Source organism: Schistocerca gregaria, chromosome 3, assembly GCF_023897955.1.
Source record: "Schistocerca gregaria isolate iqSchGreg1 chromosome 3, iqSchGreg1.2, whole genome shotgun sequence".
Taxonomy (NCBI): Eukaryota; Metazoa; Arthropoda; class Insecta; order Orthoptera; family Acrididae; genus Schistocerca; species Schistocerca gregaria.
This window is the reverse complement of record NC_064922.1, coordinates 274,872,669-274,896,113: the sequence shown is the minus strand read 5'-3', so window position 1 is coordinate 274,896,113 and position 23,445 is coordinate 274,872,669. Positions and strand designations below refer to the sequence as shown.

At 45.3% G+C, this 23,445-nt stretch overlaps 1 protein-coding gene across 1 annotated transcript in view; it reads left to right on the top strand.

The window, feature by feature from the left end:
• The window catches only part of LOC126354529 (uncharacterized), a 29,938-nt gene extending 13,386 nt beyond the window's left edge, over positions 1-16,552 (top strand). The window contains exons 2-3 of the mRNA XM_050004257.1: positions 3,810-4,109; positions 15,937-16,552. Coding sequence (XP_049860214.1) covers positions 3,810-4,109; positions 15,937-16,075 — 439 coding nt within the window. The 3' untranslated portion in view covers positions 16,076-16,552. The remainder of the gene's footprint in view (positions 1-3,809; positions 4,110-15,936) is intronic.
• The last annotated feature ends 6,893 nt before the right edge of the window (positions 16,553-23,445 follow it).

Below are 23,445 nucleotides of genomic sequence, written 5' to 3'. Positions count from 1 at the left end.
AAGTACCCAACTTTAATACGTTAATTGTGCATGCTTTCGTTGGGTATTGAGAACAGCTAGTAGGGTCCCTAGATTGCCACGTACCTCGACTCACATCCCATAAAGTTTAAGACTGACTAAGTCAATTGCTGCATCAATAACACTTAACGAAGAACTAAGAGGCTTTCAGCTTGCAGGCCTTCCTACAAGAACCGAAGGGCGCCACAAAGAGCCAATAGGTGGAAGAACACCAAATATCCCGACAGACTCAAGCCAGGGCCACAGTTATCTAGTATCCCGCAGCCTCGAGCATTACGTTGCTGTGTCCTGCCAACTTCGGGAGCAACCCATCGATCGTGTATGCCAGGAATCAACTAGTGCAGTTTTTTTTCTGGACACGTCCACGTGTAATGGTAGTTTGTGATGAATGGTGGACAGTCACTCAACGATAAATTTGGAGCAGCACGGCTATTACGCCGGCGACGAGCCGTTGATTCAAACCTCACAATGGTAGGCCACTCTATATCGCTCACCAATTTAGTGCCACTTCCTGAGTGGATGAGCAGTATTTCAACGAGCTAGGGCAGGCTTGTTGATGAGGAGACACGCCAGATATTATGCATTCCGCTTGTAGCAATGGTGTCAAAGTGTCCCGGCTGTAGTAGTACCATTGGTCATCGATCAGTCGGTTGTGCCAGTGTATCGAAACAGGCGTGGTGGCGAACTGCTGCCCTGACTGATTACGTCAGCCGGCCGCTGTCGCCGAGCGGTTCTAGACGCTTCAGTCCGAATCTGCGCTGCTGCTACGGTCGCAGATTCGAATCCTGCCTCGGGCATGAATGTGTATGATGTCCTTAGGTTAGTTAGATTTGAGTAGTTCTAAGTCTATGGGACTGATGACCTTAGATGTTAAGTCCCACAGTGCTCAGAGCCATTTAAACCATTTGAAATGATTACGTCCAGTTGCACGATTATGGCTATAAGCACTGATATAGCCGCATGCACTGCATGTCCTCGCTAATAAGGTTCTTGTTAAATGCTTTTATGTCCGTTGGTATACTTGTCTGAAGGAGGGAGATTCCTTGTAGGTACGGCCCCTATGATAAATATCATGATTTAATGTCCAAGATACACAATCATTGCCTGGAAGCAAGAGACTTCAACACAGAGACTCTTAAGAATATAAACCAAAACAATATTAACAAAGGCAAAACATTCTCTTATTTCGTTCACACCTGCAGAAAACAAACTCATGAGCCAAAATGTTATGACCACCTGCTTAATAAATTTTTTGTCCGTGCGTGTTTGGAACGGAATATATCACTCGTTCTGCGTATCAAGAATCCGACAGTTTATAGATAGGTTTATTGAGGTATGTGGCATTACACGTCTACGCACAGGTCACGTAATTCGCATAAACAACGGGCCGCTGATTTGCGTACGCCGCGATGGCACCGGACAGCGACCCATATAGGTTCCATAGGATTTACATGAGGCGAATTTCGTCGCCCAGACATCAACGTGAGCTCACTATAAAGCTCCTCAAACCACTGTAGCACGGTTCTGGCTGCAAGACACGGAGAGTTATATTGCTGAAAGATGACATCGCCGTAGGAAAAGACGCCAAGAATGAAGGGATGCAGGCGGTTACAAGCTGTCAGCATTTCTTCGGTGACTACAGCAGGTCCCATGTAAGCGCAGGATAATGTTTCCCATAGCATAATACTGCTCCCACTAGATTGCGTCCGTGGCGCCAACACCTTTCGAGCAGCCGTTCACCTCGATGACGGCATTTATGGAGACGGCCATCGACCTAGTGTAGCAAAAATGTGATTGATCCGAAGAGCCGACACGTTTCCATTAATCGACTCTCGAATCCCGACGGTCCCGTGTACACTGCAATAGTACTTGACGATGTCGTTGGGTGAACATGTGAACATGTAGGGTTAGTCTGTTCCGGAGCTCCATGTTCAACAATATACGATGAACAATGTACTTCGAAACATTGTGCGTGCACTAGCATCGTGCTCTTTCGTCATAGATGCCACAGATCACCATCTGTCCTACTTTACAGAGCAGACAAGCTTCCGAACCCAGGTTCTGTGAAGAGTCGTGAACGTCTAACCATTTAGCGCCTGTTGTTGGTTTCACTGTCCTTCTGCCTCTTTCCGAAGAGGCTCACGACAGTAGCAAGTGAAAATTCGACCACATCGGCCGTATCCGAGATACTCGCTCACAGGCTCTGCCCTTTGTCAGAGTCCCTTATCTCAACTGATTTCCCCATGTGCTGCCCAGATCTTCGCTGGGCTAATTTCCTGTCCGTGTCTGATCTACTTACATGCATTACTGGCCATTAAAATTGCTACACCACGAAGATGACGTGCTACAGACGCGAAATTTAACCGACAGGAAGATGTTGTGATATGCAAATGATTAGCTTTTCAGAGCATTCACACAAGGTTGGAGCCGGTGGCTATTCCTACAACGTGCTAGCATGAGGGAAGTTTGCAACCGATATCTCATACACAAACAGCAGTTGACCGGCGTTGCCTGGTGAAACGTTGTTGTGATGCCTCTTGTAAGGAGGAGAAACGTGTCCATCACGTTTCCGACTTTGATAAAGGTCGGATTGTAACCTATCGCATTGCGGTTTGTCGTATCGCGACATTGCTGCTCGCGTTGGTCGAAATCCAATGACTGTTAGCAGAATATGGAATCGGTGGGTTCAGAAGGGTAATACGGAACGCCGTGCTGGATCCCAACGGCTACTATCACTAGTAGTCGAGATTACAGGCATCTTATCCGCATGACTGTAACGGATCGTGCATCCGCGTCTCGATCCCTGAGTCAACAGATGGGGACGTTTAAAAGATAACAACCATCTGCACGAACACTTCGACGACGTTTGCAGAAGCATGGACTATCAGTTCGGAGACCATGACTGCGGTTACCCTTGACGCTGCATCACAGACAGGAGCGCCTGTGATAGTGTACTCAACGACGAACCTGGGTGCACAAATGGCAAAACGTCAGTTTTTCGGATGAATCCAGGTTCTGTCTAAAGCATCATAATGATGGTCGCATCCGTGTTTGGCGACATAGCGGTGAACGCACATTGGAAGTGTGTATTCGTCATCGCCATACTGGCGTATCACCCGGCGTAATGGTATAGGGTGCCATTGGTTATACGTCCCGGTCACCTCTTGTTCGCATTGACGGCACTTTGAACAGTGGACGTCACATTTCCGATGTGTTACGACCCATGGCTCCACCTTTCATTCGATCCCTGCGAAACCCTACATTTCAGTAGCATAATGCAAGACCGCATGTTGCAGGTCGTGTACGGTCCTTTCTGGATACAGAAAATGTTCGACTGCTGCCCTGGCGAGCACATTCTCCAGATCTCTTACCAACTGAAAACGTTTGATCAATTGTAGCCGAGCAACTGGCTCGTCACAATACGCCAGTCACTACTCTTGTGGTATGGTGTTGAAGCTGCATGGGCAGCTGTACCTGTACACATCGTCCAAGCTCTGTTTGACTCAATGCCCAGGCGTATGGAGACCGTTATTATGGCCAGAGGTTGTTGTTCTGGGTAGTGATTTCTGAGGATCTATGCACCGAAATTGAGTGAAAATGTAATCACATGTCAGTTCTAGTAAATATATTTATTCTTGGTGTAGCGATTTTAATGGCCAGTAGTGAAACTTTTGTTACAGCGTGAGGTCCCCGCAACGCTAATAGGCGGTAGGTAGCGGTCGTAATCTTTTGGCTTATCAGTCTATACAATCGTCCCTACCCACACTCATGACCATGTGCTCGGTCGGCAGGTGTGACCAGGGCAGGCTGTCGTGCCGGCTGGTGGACATGCAGCTGATAACGTACTGCCCGCCGGCCACTGACCTGATGATGCTGCTGTACCTGACGACGACGCGCGCCTTCCGGCGACAGTACGAGGCGCCGCTGCTGGCCGCCTACCACGAAACGCTGGCCTCGCTACTGCGACACCACGGCCTCGATGTGGACCACGTGCTGCCCTGGCCGGCCTTCCAGCAGTCCTGCCGCAAGGCGCGCCGCGTCGGCGTCCTCATCGCCAGCTTCTACTGCCCAGTGTCCGCCTACTCTAAGTAGTAAGTCGCCAGCTTCTACTGCCCAGTGTCCGCCTACTCTAAGTAGTAAGTCGCCAGCTTCTACTGCCCAGTGTCCGCCTACTCCAAGTAGTAAGTCGCCAGCTTCTACTGCCCAGTGTCCGCCTACTCTAAGTAGTAAGTCGCCAGCTTCTACTGCCCAGTGTCCGCCTACTCCAAGTAGTAAGTCGCCAGCTTCTACTGCCCAGTGTCCGCCTACTCTAAGTAGTAAGTCGCCATCTTCTACTGCCCAGTGTCCGCCTACTCTAAGTAGTAAGTTGCCAGCTTACGTGGTTCACAAATACAGAGCAAAAAGGTGCAATACATGAGGCTAAAAAAGTCATGGGATACCTTCTAATCGCCGGCCGGAGTGGCCGAGCGGTTCGAGGCGCTATAGTCTGGACCTGTGCAACTGCTGCGGTCGCACGTTCGAATCGTGCCTCGCGGTTGGATGTGTGTGATATCCTTAGGTTAGTTAGGTTTAAGTAGTTCTGAGTTCTAGGGGACTCATGACCTCAGCAGTTAAGTCCCATAGTGTTCAGAGCAGTTTGAACCATACCTTCTAATCATGTGTCGGATCTTCTTTTACGCGTCGTAGTACAGCAACTCGACGTTGCATGGACTCTACAAGTCTATAGCCGTCCAGAACTGCGAAAGTGATGCCAGTGCAATATTTTGCGCACGAACTGACCTCGAGATTGTGGCTCACATATGTTAGATGGCATTTATATAGAGCGATCTTGACGGCCAAATCAGACGCTCAAACAGTGCACAATGTTCTTGAAACCAATCGCGAACAACTGTGGTCGGTTACATGGAGCATTGTCATCCGTAAAAATTGCGTCGATATTTGGAAACGTGAAAGATAGTCTCCAGGTATGAGATTTTCACTCTTCTGCGGAGTGTGCTCTGATATGAAACTTCCTGGCGGATTAAAACTGTGTGCCGGACATTCTGAAATCATCCCCCAGGCTGTGGTTAAGCCATGCCTCCGCAATATCCTTTCTTTCATGAGTACTAGTTCTGCAAGGTTCGCAGAAGAGCTTCTGTGAAGTTTGGAAAGTAGGAGGCGAGGTACTGGCAGAAGTAAATCAGTGAGGACGGGGGGTGAGTCGTGCTTGGGTAGCTCAGTTGCTAGAGCACCTGCCCGCGAAAGGCAAAGGTCCCGAGTTCGAGACTCGTTCCGGCACACAGTTTTACTCTGCCAGGAAGTTTCATATCAGCGCACACTCCGCTGCAGAGTGAAAATCTCATTCTGGAAACATCCCCCAGGCTGTGGCTAAGCCATGTCTCAGCAATATCCTTTCTTTCAGGAGTGCTACTTCTGCAAGGTTCGCAGAAGAGCTTCTGTGAAGTTTGGAAAGTAGGAGGTGACGTACTGGCAGAAGTAAAGCTGTGAGGACGGGGCGTGAGTCGTGCTTGGGTGGCTCAGATGGTAGGGCACTTGCCCGCGAAAAGCGAAGGTCCCGAGTTCGAGTCTCGATCGGACACACAGATTTAATCTGCCAGGAAGTTTCAGTCTCCAGGTAGCTGAACATAGCCATTTCCAGTCAATAATCGGTTCATCTGGACCAGAGGACTCAGCCATTCCGAATAAACACGATCCACACCATTATGCAGCCACCACCAGCTTGCACAGTGTCTTGTTGACCACTTGGGTCCATAGCTTCGTGAGGCCTGCGCCACACTTGAACCCTACGACCAGCCCTCACCGACTAATCGGGACTCATCTGACCAGGTTGTGGTTTTCCAGTCGTCTAGGCGCCAACCGATATCGTCACGAGCTCAGGAGAAGCGCTGTCGGCGATATCGTGCTCTTAGCAAATGCTTCTGCCATAGCTCCTTAACGCCAAATTTCGCCGCACTGTCCTAACGAATAAGTTCGTCGTGCATCCCACATTGATTCTGCGGCAGTATTTCTTGTGTGTTAGCACTGACAACATTATGCAAACGCCCCTGCACTCGGTCCTTAAGTGAAGGCCGTCGGCCACTGCCTTGTCCGTGGTGTGAGGTAATGTCTGAAATTTATTATTCTGATGTGAATCTTCAGGTTTTTGCGGCGCAAAGACTTTTCCATTAAGTTTCGGGTCTGCAGCTGCAATAAATCTCCTTCTTCTTCTAATATTTCGCCGTATAACGTTCAGCCATCTTCGGAGTGAGCCGCGAGACTGCCGCTCCAGTGCTCGCTTTGTCTCTTTATACTCGTGTACCGCGCGACTGCGCATGCGGCCACAGATGCAGATGCGCCAGAGGCGGCAGAGACGTGCATAATGCGCGAGTTGTATCTATAACTCCGCAGTCGATCTGTGTTGGCATATCGATATATCATTGTGAGCTGCACTGTGACGAAGTCTTGTGACTTTATTACAGCAAGTGCCGGATTCTATGATTTATCAAAATTGAAACTATCTATATTTATGAAATTCGTCCTCAAGCTAATTTCAATTGCCTCCTTCACTATCGAGTCCCAAAAGGATGATGTAGTTGCCAAAATTTCGACGTTGTCATACAACATATTGTGACGATTATCAATACAGTGCTCTGCCACTGCCGACTTGTTAGGTTGTAAAAGCCGTGTGTACCTCCGGTGTTCTGTACATCTTTCTTGCACTGTACGAGTTGTTTCTCCGATGGGAGAAAGGTCACATTCACATGGGATTTTGTAAACTCCAGATTTTCGGAGCAGCAAATCATCTTTGACGGAGCCCACGAGCGCCGCTGTCTTGGCTGGAGGGCGAAAAATCACTTTTACTTTGTGTCTGCCGAGAATCCGTCCTATTTTTGATGAGAGGCTACCCACATTTGGCAGGAAGGCCATCGATTTAAGGGTTTCTTCATCTTCTTCTGGTTTCTTTGTGGCCTCTTTCGGTTTCATTTTCAGTGCCCTCTGTATTTATTATTCTGGTCTCACTCTTGCACTGTATATCTCGAACTACTGAATTCCCCAAAGATTTTGGAAATGGAATGTCCCATGCGTCTAGCTCCAACAACTATTCCGCACTAAAAGTAACCTCCATAATCAAGTCGAAAACCTTTTCACGCGAATCACCCGAGTACAAATGAGAGCTTCGCCTATAAACTGCCCTTCAATACCTTGTGTACGCGCTACCTGTACTACCACCATATGAATATGTGCATATCGCTATCCCATGACTTCTGTCACCTCAGTGTGTTTCCAATGACCATTCTATGGAGTACAGTAAAGTCAAGATACTGGTCACCGTCTCATTCGGTTATGATTCAGTGGTCATGGAAGCTGTGGGTATACAATTAGCAGACACCCTGCTGAACCAAGACAAGGGTTTTAAGCCCGACAAATGATGTAAACCACTAATTTCACATCTGCCCTCTCAGATAACTTATTGTCCCGAGTTTTCGCTGCCTGGTATTCCGACAAGTGGCATCCATTTTAATAATTAACCACATAAATCATAAGCACTGTGGATTTGCTACCTCGGCGTTTGCCATGTTTTATTCTTAGACCCATAAAGTCTTTATCTATGACCTAACGCTCTTGCACCGTCTATCTTATCTCTGTCGCTCGCGTATTTACTCCACAGTATATTATCGTGTCAGATGATTTTAATTCAGTCACTGACTAGCCTCGCTTTGTTTTGCTCTTTACCGTTCCATATACGAATTATTTATCAGCTCATCAAATTGTTCCTCCTCGTCCACACTGAATACCTATGAATGTCCTACGCATCATGAAAACAAGATAAATACTATAACAACATGTCCCCATCAAAATATCGTCTAGAAACACATAATTAATACCATAAGTGTCAATCATCTTTCATAGATCTGTGAAATGCATTTATATATTATATATAAAATAAAACACGTAATTAAAGTGGCTTGTACTATAAACACACACACACACAGGCTAAAGGGAAACTGTACATTTCTTTTAACATAAAATACACAACTGGGCATTAAAATTGTGTGACCATGAAGGCATCATGCAACAAATATCAAATTGGCGTGAAGTGTACTAAACGCTTTGACATGCAAATTATTTAAATTTTTGCGTGATCTCTCAAAGACGATAGGAATAAGGCTATCTGCACTCTGTAACTAAGGAAAGATAATGTAGCAGGTTTCTCAATCAGAAATCGAATCTCAAGTTTTTTTTATCATTATTATTATTTTTTTTAGGAGATCGTATTATGTCTCATCCTAGAAGCAGATAAGTTTGCGAGCCCATATCGACATATGACAGCGAAAATATCTTCATTTATTGCAGCTGTGGTTTATCGATCAACGATACTGCTGTTCGCATTTGTCACGATTCTACGACTGTCATATGAATATTGAATCGGTGGGTTCAGTAGGGCCATGCTTCAGAATGTACATAATAACACCCAGGATGACAGACTTATTGTTCAGCCTTGCACGCTCGTACACAATAACATCACGTTCCTCGATCCAATAAATGGGCTTTTTCCAATGAGACAAGAACCCACAAGGATAAAAATATGATTGGCCAGATGCACAAGCTTCTATTACCTAGTGCCACCAACATGTAAGGTCAGGGCCTAGAAAAACTACCCCTTCCTACGGTACCTATTCTCAAAAGAGGATCACGCTCTCTCACAGGGCCACATTCAATTCTTGCGGCCACTACCCACTGGGACCATGGTGGTGCGGGTGCCATCTTGCTTGTATCACTCAACTTTGGTAGCTGTACAGCGGGTAACACGTCGAAGCTGTAAAATATAGATGGATGATAATCGCAGTTGGCAGACCTAGCCACTATAGGACCCAAGTACTTCTAACCTCACCAGGTTTCGCCTGGCTACACCCAAGTTCCCATTTGGTTCTTAGCCATATGCCAAGTCCCATATAGTCCGAACTTGAAGTATTATTACTCGTCACAGCACATTTGACGAGTAACCATGAGGACGCTAATGTGCGTCCTCTATTGCACGTCTCATACTGTCTGAGAACGCCTGTTATCTTGAACGCGAGGGATAGGGTAGTCCTGACAATTTTAGGGGTAACCACCGTGTAGTCTGCCAAGGGACTCCATCATATCTCCAAAAACAAATCAGATACTGGTGTATCCCATGTGTCGGCTGACATCTCAGACGATTTCCCCAGCTGTTGCCCCATGTTTCCCCACCAAGAAGGAAGGTACTCATGTCAGCAGACTCACCTGACCACAATTTAAGAGTCAATGTCATCCTCTTCAACATTTCTAATTACATTACTGACCATTAAAACTGCTACACCAAGAAAAAATGCATATGATAAACGGGTATTCATTAGACAAATATATTATACTAGAACTGACATGTGATTACATTTTCATGCAATTTGGGTGCATAGATCCTGAGAATTCAGTACCCAGAACAACCAGCTCTGGCCGTAATAACGGCCTTGATATCCCTGGGCATTGAGTCAAACGGAGCTTCGATGGCGTGCACAGGTACAGCTGCCCATGCAGCTTCAACACGATACCACAGTTCATCAAGAGTGGTGACTGGCGTATTGTGACGAGCCAGTTGCTCGGCCACCATTGACCAGACTTTTTCAGTTGGTGAGAGATCTGGAGAATGTGCTCGCCAGGGAAGCAGTCGAACATTTTCTGTATCCAGAAAGGACCGTACAGGACCTGCAACATGCGGTCGTGCATTATCCTGCTGAAATGTAGGGTTTCGCAGGTATCGAATGAAGAGTAGAGCCACGCGTCGTAACACATCTGAAATGTAACGTACACTGTTCAAAGTGCCGTCAATGCGAACAAGAGGGGACCGAGACGTGTAACCAATGGCAACCCATACCATCATGCCAGGTGATACGTCAGTATAGCGATGACGAATACACGCTTCTAATGTGCGTTCACCGCGATGTCGCCAAACACGGATGCGACCATCATGATGCTGTAAACATAACCTGGATTCATCCGAAAACATGACTTTTTGCCATTCGCGCACCCAGGTTCGTCGCTGAGTACACCATCGCAGGCTCTCCTGTCTGTGATGCAGCGTCAAGGGTAACCGCAGACATGGTCTCCGAGCTGATACTCCACGCTGCTGCAAACGTCGTCTAACTGTCCGTGATGACTGAGTGTTGTGTGATGTCGCAGGTTCGAATCTTGCCTCGGGCATGGATGTGTGTGATGTCCTTAGGTTATTTAGGTTTATTAGTTCTGTTCTAGGGGACTGATGACCATAGATGTTAAATCCCATAGGGCTCAGAGCCATTTGAACCATTTTTTTGAACTGTCCGTGATGGTTGTTGTCTTGCAAACGTTCCCATCTGTTGACCGAGAGATCGAGACACTGCTGCACCATCCGTTACAGTCATGCGGATAAGATGCCTGTCGACTGCTAGTGATACGAGGCCCCTGGGATCCAGCACGGCGTTCCGTATTACCCTCCTGAATCCACCGATTCCATATTCTGCTAACAGTCTTTAGATCTCGATCGATGCGAGTAGCAATGTCGCGATACGATAAACCGCAATCGCGATAGGCTACAATCCGACCTTTATCAAAGTCAAAACGTGATGGTACGCATTTATCCTCCTTACACGAGGTATCACAACAACGTGTCACCGGGCAACGCGAGTCAACTGCTGTTTGTGCATGAGAAATCGGTTGGAAACTTTCCTCATGTCAGCACGTTCTAGGTGTCGCCACCGGCGCCAACCTTGTGTGAATGCTCTGAAAAGCTAATCATTTGCATATCACAGCATCTTGTTCCTGTCGGTTAAATTTCCCGTCTGTAGCACGTCATCATCGTGGTGTCGCAATTTTAATGGTCAGTAGTGTACACACTGTAGAACGCACATTTCCTGAGCCACTGGTATCGTGCAGTTCCTGCCATTTTTGTGAATAAACATCATACAGTCTGCCAAGGGATTGTATCATGGCCACACAGGGCCTGGAATACTAGGGAATCTCATCTCATAGCATGATGCGTATCCTAATGGGTATATCCCATACAGTTCGTCAGTGTTGCATCATAATTCATTCCACATAGGCAGTGACACTAGTCAATATAAAATGCCACATTAAAAAATGTGGCCAAACTCCTCATACGACGCTCGCCAGCAGAATAACCTCAGTTCTGTCATCCTGTCCAGAGCCACTTACTCAATATATTCAGCAGCAGCCCCCTATTATAGAGTTAGATCAGCTGTTGCTGCCAGAGATGGCAGGTCTACTAAATTTCACATCCTGTATGCTGCTGTGGTCCAAGGGGACAGGGCCGCTTCAGTGAGTTGGGTCATGGTGGTGTGTGGATGTGATGGGACAGGCAGGTGGTAGCTTAGACCAGCAACATCAAAAGGCGAAACGTTTTACCACCTCTCACGTGACTACACTCATAGCATCTTGGTGGAGGCAGCAGCAACGTCCCCTCACAGCACATGGCGAGAATGATGCATAGCACCAGCGAGCTGATGGATGTCTTGTCATGACATTGGTACCCATGAATGCTGACTCCAGAAGTTTATGCAGCGGAGTGTGGCCCAATTAGCGGGATAGAGCTGCTCTGACGATTGGCAGGTAGTTTGCAGGATATGCCAGTGCCTGGTGGTAGATCTCGCTCCTGTGAGTGATGACATGTGGTGCCCAGTATGGAGTGGTAGGTAGCTGTACTGCCTCCAGAACAGGAGTTCGTTGTTTGGTTCGTTGATTTGAGGGAAGGAACCAAACAGCGAGGTTGTTGGACCCATTGGGTTAGGGAAGGACTGAGAAGGAAGTCGGCTGTGCCCTTTCAAAATAAACATCCTGGCATTTGCATGAAGCGATTTAGGGAAATCATACAAGATCTATATCAGGATGACCAGACGCGGAGATGAAAGTCATCCTCCCACATGCGAGTCCAGTATGCTAGGGCAAGAGTCTGGCCACTGTTGTGGTGGGCCAGAAGGCAGCCCCTTCGTGGAGATGTTCCAAATCCAAGATGGAGGACTTGGCACTAGCACTGAAGTAGTGGAGTCCCCAACACATAGCAGCAGCAGGATATTCTATATCGTTCGATCGTCCAGCGTAGCCCTCTCACCCCTGTTGCTACAAAACTCTCAAATCCATAAATTTCATCAGATCCTTTTTTGGTGTTCCGAGTGTCAGCAGTGTATTTCAGTAAAGTCTCTTTCGATGAAGATATTGTCACCAGTTATCTTAAAAGGAATATATAAATCACACTGTGCAGAGCCTCTCGCCTGTGGGGAATTCTGCCACTGTCTGTGATCAAGAAAGGACACTAACGGCTGGGTACTGACTGTTGCATCCACCATAAGTGTGTGCCGAGGAATAGGTGGGTGCTAGGACAGAAAACAGTAGTGATTGGAAGTACACGTTATCTGAATGGCACAATAACTTAACTTAACTTTAATAGCAAGTTCAAGAGAACATTCATTAATCCGAGCCTAGCTGTCGTACGTAAACACCATTACATATAGCTACCATAAACTACTGGAGTGTTGGTTTGACCGTAGTTGAGTGCGTGTACAGCCAGACACAGCGGATTGGCGAGGCCATCACATGGTTTACTGCCAACCTTCTGCCTGTTGTCGTATCAGTATTGTACAACACCATACTGACAGCACTCAAGCTAAGAAAATCCGAAATGGTCCATCCACAACTGACAGTGAGTACATTGTGAGTTGCGAGGAAGTAGAATGCGGGCTCCTTTTCCATAAGAATATCTGTTCACCTATGTTTATTGCAGAATGGCCATAACTTCAGTGGTTGGCAGTTTCACGTGCACAATAAAAACAGTTAAAGAGTTGCTAATTATGAATATCAGTCTTGAGTTATATGTGTGAAACGATGCCTTTGGACTGATCATTGAATAACTGCGTCGGAGAAAAGACCATCTGTTAACGAGAGCGATGGTAATGACAGTGTTAATAAAAAATGCGACTATGGCAGAAAAATAAAAGTGGAGATGTTTCATGCCCGTTCACTTTGTGATGCCATAAGCACAACAGCGCAACTACAACATCACTCAAAATCACTTTCGAAGAGATGGCAATGTGGACCGGTTGCTAGGGCCTAACATTCCGTGTGGGAGTTGCGGCTAGATGTGTATGAAATTCAGGCACACGTCATAAAAATTCTGTTCACTCTCCTTGCGTCTTGTTACTTGTGTCCCTCTCCCGGTAGATCTTGCGCAGTCGTAGGTCTGTTGATTACATTCTTAATGACTGTAACGAAGGTCGAGGATTCTCTAAATCTGCTGAATGATTCTTTAATTTTTAGGGAAATCAGAATAATTTATTGCCATGATGTAATGTGACCCACCACACTTCATTGCAACCGCAAAGCAGAGATTACACACAAATTAAAAACTCTGTGTCACACTATGTACATGTCAGAACGACCTTATTGTCTTATCTCTCCTTGTTAACGTGAACATCCAAACTTAACTTTCAAGAATGAACTTCCAAACTTAGCTGCTAAGACTGAACTGACAAATTCAACTCCCAAAACTGGTGTCCAGCTGTTGTGGCATACGTGTCCACCACTTTTAGCCAATCAGTGTCCAGAAAAGGGAACGCTACCTTTCAAGGGATAGCCGATGAGAGATGTAATAACTAGTTGCACTGTTCTTTCTCGCACTCAACCACGCCCCTTCTTTGGCGTTTTGCGTGTTATTCACGCACCCGTTGCATGATCAAGACGTAATATGTGTCGCCCAGCTGGATTTAAGCCATATTACACCCCATTGCGTTTTCCGCAAGGGCAATTGAGCCACAAATATTCCACGGCCATACGAAACTTGGGCTTCCAGAGCAACGGAAGTCGTATTTGCTTGATTTCTTTAGGAGGGAAACGGTTTCCTCAATTAGTGTGGTAAAATTCCTGCAGTTAAAAAGATTTCTGGGCATTTAAATAATACTAGCAGTCAACATAGAGGGATTTCAAGGGAAACGGTTTCTTCGATTACTGTGGAAAAATTCCTGCAGTTAAAAGGATTTCTGGGCATTTAAATAATACTAACAGTCAACATAGTGGGATTGGGCAAAAATATGAAAACACTGCGAGTAAATGCGTGCTTGAACATAAATGAAGATGCTAACCAAGCCTTTAAATAGCGTTGCTTTATATGACCACAATGCACAAGTCACATACAGGCCAGTTTCTTGTGTAGTTCCGATCATAGGCAATTTGTTGATGCTCGTATGGTGTGTGATTCTGCAATCAAGATAGCCGAAGGTTTTGATGTTTCAAGAGGCACCGTATCGAATATTTATACTGTTGTGGTTGGCAGGAGAGCCAACACCGTGTTACTAAAGGAGGCCGAAATGCACGCGTTCTAGCTCACTCAGGCTGGCGTGAGGTCTGGAACATGACAAGGGAATTAGAATTGAGAAAAACGGACGTTGCTGGTGGAATACTTAACTTTAATCCATTAAAGATGAACGTCGCTCGTGACAGTACATGATTCACAATATCAATGGTAACTGAATATGGCGCCTTGCTAGGTCGTAGCAAATAACGTAGCTGAAGGCTGTGCTAACTATCGTCTCGGCAAATGAGAGCGTATTTTGTCAGTGAACCATCGCTAGCAAAGTCGGCTGTACAACTGGAGCGAGTGCTAAGAAGTCTCTCTAGACCTGCCGTGTGGCGGCGCTCGGTCTGCAATCATTGATAGTGGCGACACGCGGGTCCAATGTATACTACCGGACCGCGGCCGATTTAAAGGCTACCACCTAGCAAGTGTGGTGTCTGGCGGTGACACCACATATACCACATGTAGGGATAGCGGAAAAACATCATGTGCAGAGTCATAACACACACGAATGTGGGTGGTAAGTCATCGTGACGGATGGTCATGGAAGAGGAGTGTGACGAAAGGTAAGAGGTCGACAGCTGCAGAACTGTATGTCGCACTCGCGAATCCTTTAGCAACAAAACAACATGAAAGCAACTCCAAAAGCAGGAAACTACAGAGCGATCTGGAATCCCAAAACGACTCATAAGTGATGCAAATGCCCGCAACAGGATAACATGGCACCGAGCCATTGGACTGTGGAGCAATGGAAGAATGTCATTTGGCCTTATATGTCTTGTTTCACCCGTTTCCCACTGTGGCCGAATTTAGGTCGTAAAAGTGACACTTTGCGGGGGTTCTTTGGTGATCTGGGCAGCTACGTAGTGACATTCATGGTCCCCATTGGTACTCTGCAAAACCCTTGGCAGTAATGCTACCCTTTTTGCTCACGAGGTTCCAAGACGACAGAGCATTTGTTCACACAGCTCGTATCTCCCAGGAGTGGTATTGTGAGCACGACGATGCAATTGTCACATTTCCCCTGGCAACGCTAGTCACTAGATCTCAATATTATTGAGCCTCTGTGGTCTGCTTCGGAGAGAAAGGTATGTGATCGCTATCTACGCCCATCATCATCACCGTTTTGCAGGAAGAGTGATATAAGATTCTCTCGCAAATCCAAGACGGCTGGAAGCTGTTTCGAATGCCAACGATTTGGCTACTCTGTATTGAGCATGGTAATGTGTTGTGTTTGTGGTGTTCCCTAACTTCTGTGCACCTCCCATCAAATCAGTAACAAAACTAATAACACAGCAAGCTCAGAGGCTATGTCCAGATAAAGACCAATGGCTGCGTCATGTAGAAATATCAATCAATATTCTTCGCATTAACGAAAAATAATCAATGTCGTACACATCTCACACACCAGTATCAGTGCAGATCAAGCTTTTACAAAATAAGATACGGACAGCACAGCTTAATTGCATGTTACTTCGCCGTTAGGTGATACAGTGTAGCAATAGTTACTGAATGCTGTTACCCTAATAAGTTAGCCCTCTCTGTAGCTTTTCTACTCACTATAAATGCATGGTTTGCAGCGCTGCCGACTACGACATCTACGACTTCATAGTCCGCGATCGCACCCAGCAGACACAGGAGGCCTACCTCACGGACGCACAGTACCGCTTCAGGATCGACGAAGTCATCGAGGAGATGGTCGAAGACTATATCCTCTAGGCACCTCTCGGCGAACCTGCTGCCGTTGTACTGATGGAATGGCGGCCTGCCACAAGCAGTTCAGGGAAAGAAAATACCCAAGAATCCATCATGAAACCACATTATTCCGTGTGTAGAAACCTCTCGTATGATGGCATTAGTCTGAGAGGAAAACAGGTCTGTGATACCAGGTAACTGAGGAAATTCAAGTGGATGTGGTTTCGGTTCTTAGAATAATGCTGAAAGCATATAGAGCCATATAAACAAAGGAACTCTCAGAGAGCCTTTGCAGGCCGCATCCGAAATATCGCTATGGTGAGTTTCCTGAAACAAGGAGGTTTTAAAAACGAAAAAAAAACTTTCATACGATGTGTCTTGCTATAAAGTGTTATTGAAATACGGAACGGAATTTGAAGACAAATTATTTAAGACATTTTTTGTTGGGGATGTGCATTGTTTTGTACGCATTTGTAACAATAAATGTGAAAAAGAAACGCATTAATTTATCAGCACAGCATAACCTGGCAGTACAAACCTCTACACCGTTCCCACGTTCCTGTCAGGAGCGTAGATGCCCGATTATGGGCAAAGCTCTCGTTAGGTAAGTATTGCCGTGGAGGTCCATAGTACAGAGCTAACACTATTTCGTTATTCCAGATACCGTCGATATTTTCGACACTAGCATTTACACAAAAACGACGGTGATTAATTCAAATGGGAGCTTGTGTGCCCTTAATAATCTGTGAAGGATTGAAATCTGAAAATATTCTGATAAGATATTGTACCAGCCAACGCCACAACAACTTATAAAAGCGCAGACATAAGCCAGTGCTCTCATCTAAACTTGCGGCTTTTGGTTGGAAATCCGGGCTTCTGTTGTAAATTGTACATGGCGTAAAGGGTGTAAGTGTAAATAATTTTATATGTGGAATCTTACTGTGTACATAGATCAATGTGTTGGTTCTTTTTTCTTTGTGTCGAACAGTCGTCCCACAAATGTGTCACAAGCTTCATGAGCTGATGTTTCTTTCATGGTCGTACTGCACCACTAACTAGAATAAGCCTGTCAGCACAGACTTATCATTTTGCGCCCGCGGATTGGAACTTCAGCACCTGACGTGCTGTCCGGGGCAAAATAACCATTAATGGTTTCCTCTTGCCACATGAACTTCGAAGTACTAACTAACCGAAAAACATACGACTTGTAATGGCTATAACTATTCTTTTGCAAATGACGTAAGTAATGATATTGTTCAGCACACCATCCTTAGTCACCAAGTGAAGAATCTGCATGTATACCCGTTATACCCTGTATTTTGTGTCAGGCTATAGGTAGCTGAAGTTTAAGACGAAGTTCTGTTGCTGTATGCCCAGTCTGCAATAGCACATAACATGCATTAAAATCATAAAAACTTCATTTCTTCTACAAAGTGGCAACACAATCTCTCAACTTCCTTGACGCACGATCGAAAATTTGACATGAAAGAGTCAGACCTCACAGGGAAATTGAACATTGAAGTTAGGCAGTAACATTTGCCTTTTAAAAGCATTGTCGAAAAACTGAAGTCTATAACATCATTGGTCAATCACATATGCAATGAAGTACTCAGAAGAAAGTGGTCACGTTTTGTTCATAACAAGTACAGATTCAGCGTTTATTTAGTTCAGATTTTACTTGACGATACCAAGTTCACTAACTCTAAAAAGAGTTATGACTCTCTGGATGTTTCAAGTCTCACTTAATATCTTCTAAAGGCAGTGGAGTGACAATTTGTCCCATTTTACTCTGTGTCATGTTTTATTCTTATTAGTTGCTTTATAGTCTTGACATGTGAAACACACACTCACCAAATTCACTTCGCAAGGCCGAATCAACTGAGATGAGGCATTAATTGACAGCTTTACAGTCTATATGTAATGTGATTCTGAATAGGTTAGGAACGTCTAAATATACCATATTTTTTAGATGACTCAGTAGCATCCCTTATTCTAACTGTATCTAGCTGTGTAGCTCGAACACAGTCATTCGCTATTTGATGTATTAGTGTCATTATTATTACTGTTGTCACTGTTTTCTGTCCGAGAATAACTTGTAAGGTGCTAAAAAGCAGAGTTACAACTTTCTCTGTTAAGTTAACGTTGTTTGTTTGCACATTGTGCACAATCTGGTGAAATTTTTCAGTATGACATGTAATTATTTACAATGGTTCGCAAGACAAGAAAAATAGTTTGTGAGTCCCAGTAGCTTACTTTGTAAAATATGGAATACAAATTGATAAAAAGAAGGATTAGACGTAACCAATCTAAATATAGCATTTTCAAGAATCTGCAACCAAGGACATGAAAGCGTCGCATTTAATGAGGAACAAATACATTATACAAAGGTAATTTATAACACGACAAAATTGTTTTGCAGCATTTGCTTCTTTCGAAGCAGAAGAACCCATCATTTGCTTTACAAATCTTAAACTCATTGTCCCTACCAGTTTGTAAAGAGCAAATAAACTGTGAATAGGAAGAGCATCCTTTAGACTGAATAGATGTATTTTCTCCACAACATATAGAAAAGTTGCTTGTGTTTCATTTTTTGCTCATTTCCACACTATGTATATTATCAATAAGTTACGTTGAGGAACTAAGAACAGGAATAAAAAGCTAACACTCCTTTGCAAAGTAAGGAAACGCATTCTTTTTTTTTCATTTCTACTTTACGCAGTGCATCACGTTTTAATATCCTCTGAACGATAGTGCTTACGGTTTTGTGTGCTGAAGTAAACACTAAGTGAAGTGTCACGATAGCGATCATATTCGACAATACTGTACGTACCTCCATATGGGGAGAGGTGGAGACATATACCCAGGAACACTGTCAAATATTATCTTTTTGGGGTTGAGGTGTCATGATGTGGGGAAAGGCACAATGTTTTATGGGCGTACCGATCTTTGAAGACTGCACACTCACAAGTTAATGTTATTGTGACACTGTACTCCTTCCCCATGCACGTCTTTCAGGGTGCTCTGGCGCTGGCTTCATTATCATAGATGACAGTGCGCGACCGCATCGAACAGCGCAATTGGAGGAGCTCTTGGAACGAGAGGAAATTCGGCGAATGGACTGACCGTTCTCGCGACTTAAATCCCATCCGATATGTGGAGACGCATTGGGAGATGTATTGTAGCATGGCTACATGCACCAATGATGCAATGCAACAAATTATTTCTCAGCCAATTTCTATTGAAAGCATGTGGAATTTGTTGTATTTCGAGGAATATTCTTGCTTCTGCCCCTTTAGTTTCATGCAGTTCCAATAGATGGCGGCACCATACTTGCCTTCCAAGTGGCGTCTGTGACGGAAGTGCGTTCCAGAGAACAGGTACTGAATTTCTTTAGGCGGAAAACTAGAGCAACGCAGGTATTAATTAGCGCTTGCAGAGTGTCTACGGAGAACTGGCAGTGAACAAAAGCACGGCGAGTCGTCGTGCGAGGCGTGTGTCATCATCGGGACAAGGTCGTACAAAACGTGTCCGATCTCCAGCTTATGGCCGGCAGGAAATAGCTCTGACTCCTGCAATGTTAGAACGGGCGGACAATTTCATTTATGGTGATCGATGCATCACAGTCACACACCTGGCGGCACAACTGAACGTCTCTCATGGTAGTGCTGTCACACTCGTCCACGAGTTGGGGTACTCAAAGGTTTGTGTTGGCTCTATTCCTCGCCAATCTAACATTAGACCATAAAGAGCGTAACAACCCACTGGTCACTTAGTTGGTTTTGGCGTGTGTTCACCCCAGGTAATTGACTAACAGATCAACAGAGAGTGCACAACTGCAACAATGTCGCATAACGCAAAGAAGGTAATGTGGCCCTGTGACTCCTGATTGAACTGCAGTGGCAGTGTTGACATTAATTGATTCAGAATTGATCCCTTTTAATTAGAAAGGGGTGCACATTGATGTTATATTCAGCTGTTGAACACCAGATGCACATGTTGAACATACAATTAATTAAGAAAGTGACTTGGGATTTCAACTACTTGATTGAAAACAGATGCAGTAGATTAGCACAGATTTATTTTAACTCACGACCTTCAATCATCACATTACATGACTCTCCTAACAGGCAGTGGTAATAAATTGCGTTTGCGTGGAGTAAAGCGCGATAAATCAAAAGTAATTCCTATTGACTGACCCAGGCGTAATGCGAAGTGTGAGAAGAATTCTACAATACATGGCCCATGAAACCCTCGTGGAAACTTTGCCAACGTGATCCAACAAATTAATCAGTGACCGGAGCGGGTGCAATATCACCGAGTACAGTGTGGCGGAGCAGCGTCATCGTGCATATGTCGGCCGACCTCGTGGTGCTGCAAGGCTGCACTCGTCTATTCACTCCTAGCTATCTTGCTCAGCACATAGCTGAACCAAAACTCCCTATCTCCAAGCTCAATCGTTCCATTTGCTAAGTCCTTAACTGCAGAGATGCTCACTCTTTCTCAGGCAAGCTGAGTAATGAACGCCACGTCCGCACTCTAGGCAAGCTGGGAACGGAAGACCACTAAGGAGATTTCTCACAGTCCGCTCTTTGCCTCGGTTTGCCCTCCAGCAAAATCACTTACGCCGATTGCAGCGCAAATCGCATTAATTATGCATCGCTTCCCAGCAATTCCTGCTCTGGGAAGTGAAAAAATTCCCACAAAATTTCCCTTCCTCTCAACTTCTGCTATTTAGCTCCTCCCAGGCCACCCATCAAGGTTAGCATCTGCACAAACATCAAGTTTTCCGGAATTCTGACTCCAAGGAGAGTACTTCAAATTCCTTGGTCCTGTGTTCCCATCGGAGGCCGGCGTATTTCATTCTGTCGATCTTCACCTGATTTACTTCAGACTCTGCGGACCGTGGCTTCAGCGTGAAGTTGCTATATTCATGAACACGCTCCACTGTAGCTTTGCGCGGCTTTCTCGCATGTTTCACTGAAAACGGTACGACGGAGATTTATCAACAGGCGTACAATTTCTCCATCTGCTTCCCGGTACACCAGCATGGGGTCAACCACCCCCCTCACTGTCACTCATCTTAAGGCAGCTGGAGGCCGCCCCTGGTTACCACTTTCTCTAGAGTTTGAGCCGTCCTAAGCTGCCTATTGTCGCTTCCCTTCACCGCTACCCAGCCGCTTGCCATGGTCAACTAGAATACTTCCCTGGGATAAACTAGCCTCCAGTAAATAGACGTGTTTCCACAAAGTTTTCATGTCGTATGAATTACTTTAAAACCATTACCCAACATTAATTATTCCAATACGTCCATACTATACCCTGTACAAGATGCATTGTGCCTTGTCAGTCATTTTTGTTCAGCCCTACTGTTCGCTCAACGTGAGTTAGGTGATCTTTAATTACTTCATGTAAGGGACATAGTTCTTGCCCTCTTACAAGAGCAATGAAGGACTATTTATGCAGAGTCGCTTGTGCGTTACAAGGCTGATTGTGACAATTTTTGTCGAAATCGTGAAACATGGTGGGCTGTGCCTGGCTCGTGTTCGTGCCATCTCTCTCTTTTTTTTACATTCAGTTTTTACTGTACTGCCTCCTCAGTTACAGGTGTTACTGAGTTGCTGCCTTGCCTGCCCATGAGGGGCTGCAGCAACACTTATCGATATATGCCCCAACATATTATCTCTGCTGGACTACTGTTACTTCCCGGTTGTCGTGTGTTGAAAAATTAGTTCGCATCTGGCAGTGAGTTGCAACGCGCCAGTAGTAGAGTTCGGGCCTGGCAGTCGGACGGCTAGGATGTGGCAGGAGTCGGTCGGGTTGGAGTGGCAGTGAGGTTCTGATAGTCATGACTTGCCCGACCGTTGCCCGCACACATGGTTTCAAAAGGGATGGTCTTGGTTGATCGCTGGTTGGTCATCTTACTGGACGATGTGATTACTCGCCGATCGTAAATGGATTGGCGATGTGTCCGTTTCAACTCATGGTACGTCCTCGTCACTGCATAGTCACTGTTTTTACCACTGGTCGCGTTCTTCGTCCAAGTGTTTGTGATATTGTGTGTAGCTTCTGATGTCGACTGCACAGTTATTTTAGTGCTGTTTCCGTGCTGACGTGTAGCAGTCGCTCGGTTGGTGTGGATCAGAAAGGAAATCCCCGCAGGGCGCCGTGGGTCGGGCCCGCTGGGAGTCTCTACGCAGTGTGGAAGTGTGTGGGAGCTGTTCCGATTGCTACGAGGTTCGCAGCTCACTGACCCAGGACATCGAAGTTGAGTGGTGATTTAATTGCCGAAGCCAGACTGTTCACATTGGGCCGCTGGTTTTCATGGTTGGCTGTTGGGAGTATTCCCGTGAGCAACAGCGAGTGTTCGAGCTGGCGGAAGTTTGGCCACCATCCAGTGGAATTTAATTGTATTTTGGTTATCTGGAGTCCAAGTGCACCAGCGGAATTTTCTGCTTTGTGGCCGTTAGCGTTCTGGTTATCTGCCCTGGCCGCTGACGTAAAATGAAGGCAGTGTCCTTTCTTCAGCGTGTTGTTGCTATCCAACACGTGTGTGTGGTTTTGATAGCTTATGCTACTTGGTTGTGGGCGGCTACGCCTTTTGGTTTTGGCTTTGGAGTTCCTTGTGCACTGGTCTGGTGGAAAGCAAGTCATCTTGTCGGTGGGTCCGTTGACTGTCTCTTGGTTGGATTGCCGGCTGATGGGATCTAGTTGGGCCGACTACCTGTCTCCCCTAAGTGAACATTTATATTTCAAGTGACCGGCTCCCGGAAATTTCTGGGTGCCGCTGGCTGTACTGCATTTTCTTATTGGTGTTTGATTGTGTATTTTAACGGCTTATAGCCGATGGTTTGAATTTGTATGCTTTTATTTGGGTTTTAAATAATGGGCCTTCAGCCACTTTAAAATTTAAATTCCTTACTTGTTAAATCTTAGATTGTTTGGGCCTTCAGCCTGCGTAAAATATTGTTTAAAGATAAAGCTTTGGGCCTTCTGCCTACTAAAAATTATTTTAGTTGCCCTTGTGCCTACAAAAAATTATTTTACTTGTTTTAAGTAAGCGGCCTTCACCCGTTTTTAAATTAAAGTTTTTGTCTTTCAAATATCAGATTGTGTGGGGCCTTCAGCCTAATTGAAGATAAGGCCTTCTGCCTTGTGTTTTCTTTTTAAATTAATTTTACCAGCATTCTTAAATCATGGGCCTTCAGCCGGCTTTAAGTTAAACTTGTTTGCTTTTCAAGTGTTAGATTTGTTGGGCCTTCAGCCAAGTTATAAAACTTACTTACGTGAGACCTTCTGGCTTCTAAATACTCTGTTTTGAGTCTGAATTTTAAGTTTATGGCTTTCAGCCGTTTTTAAATTTAAGTGGTTATGCCGTTAAGGTATAAGATAGTGTG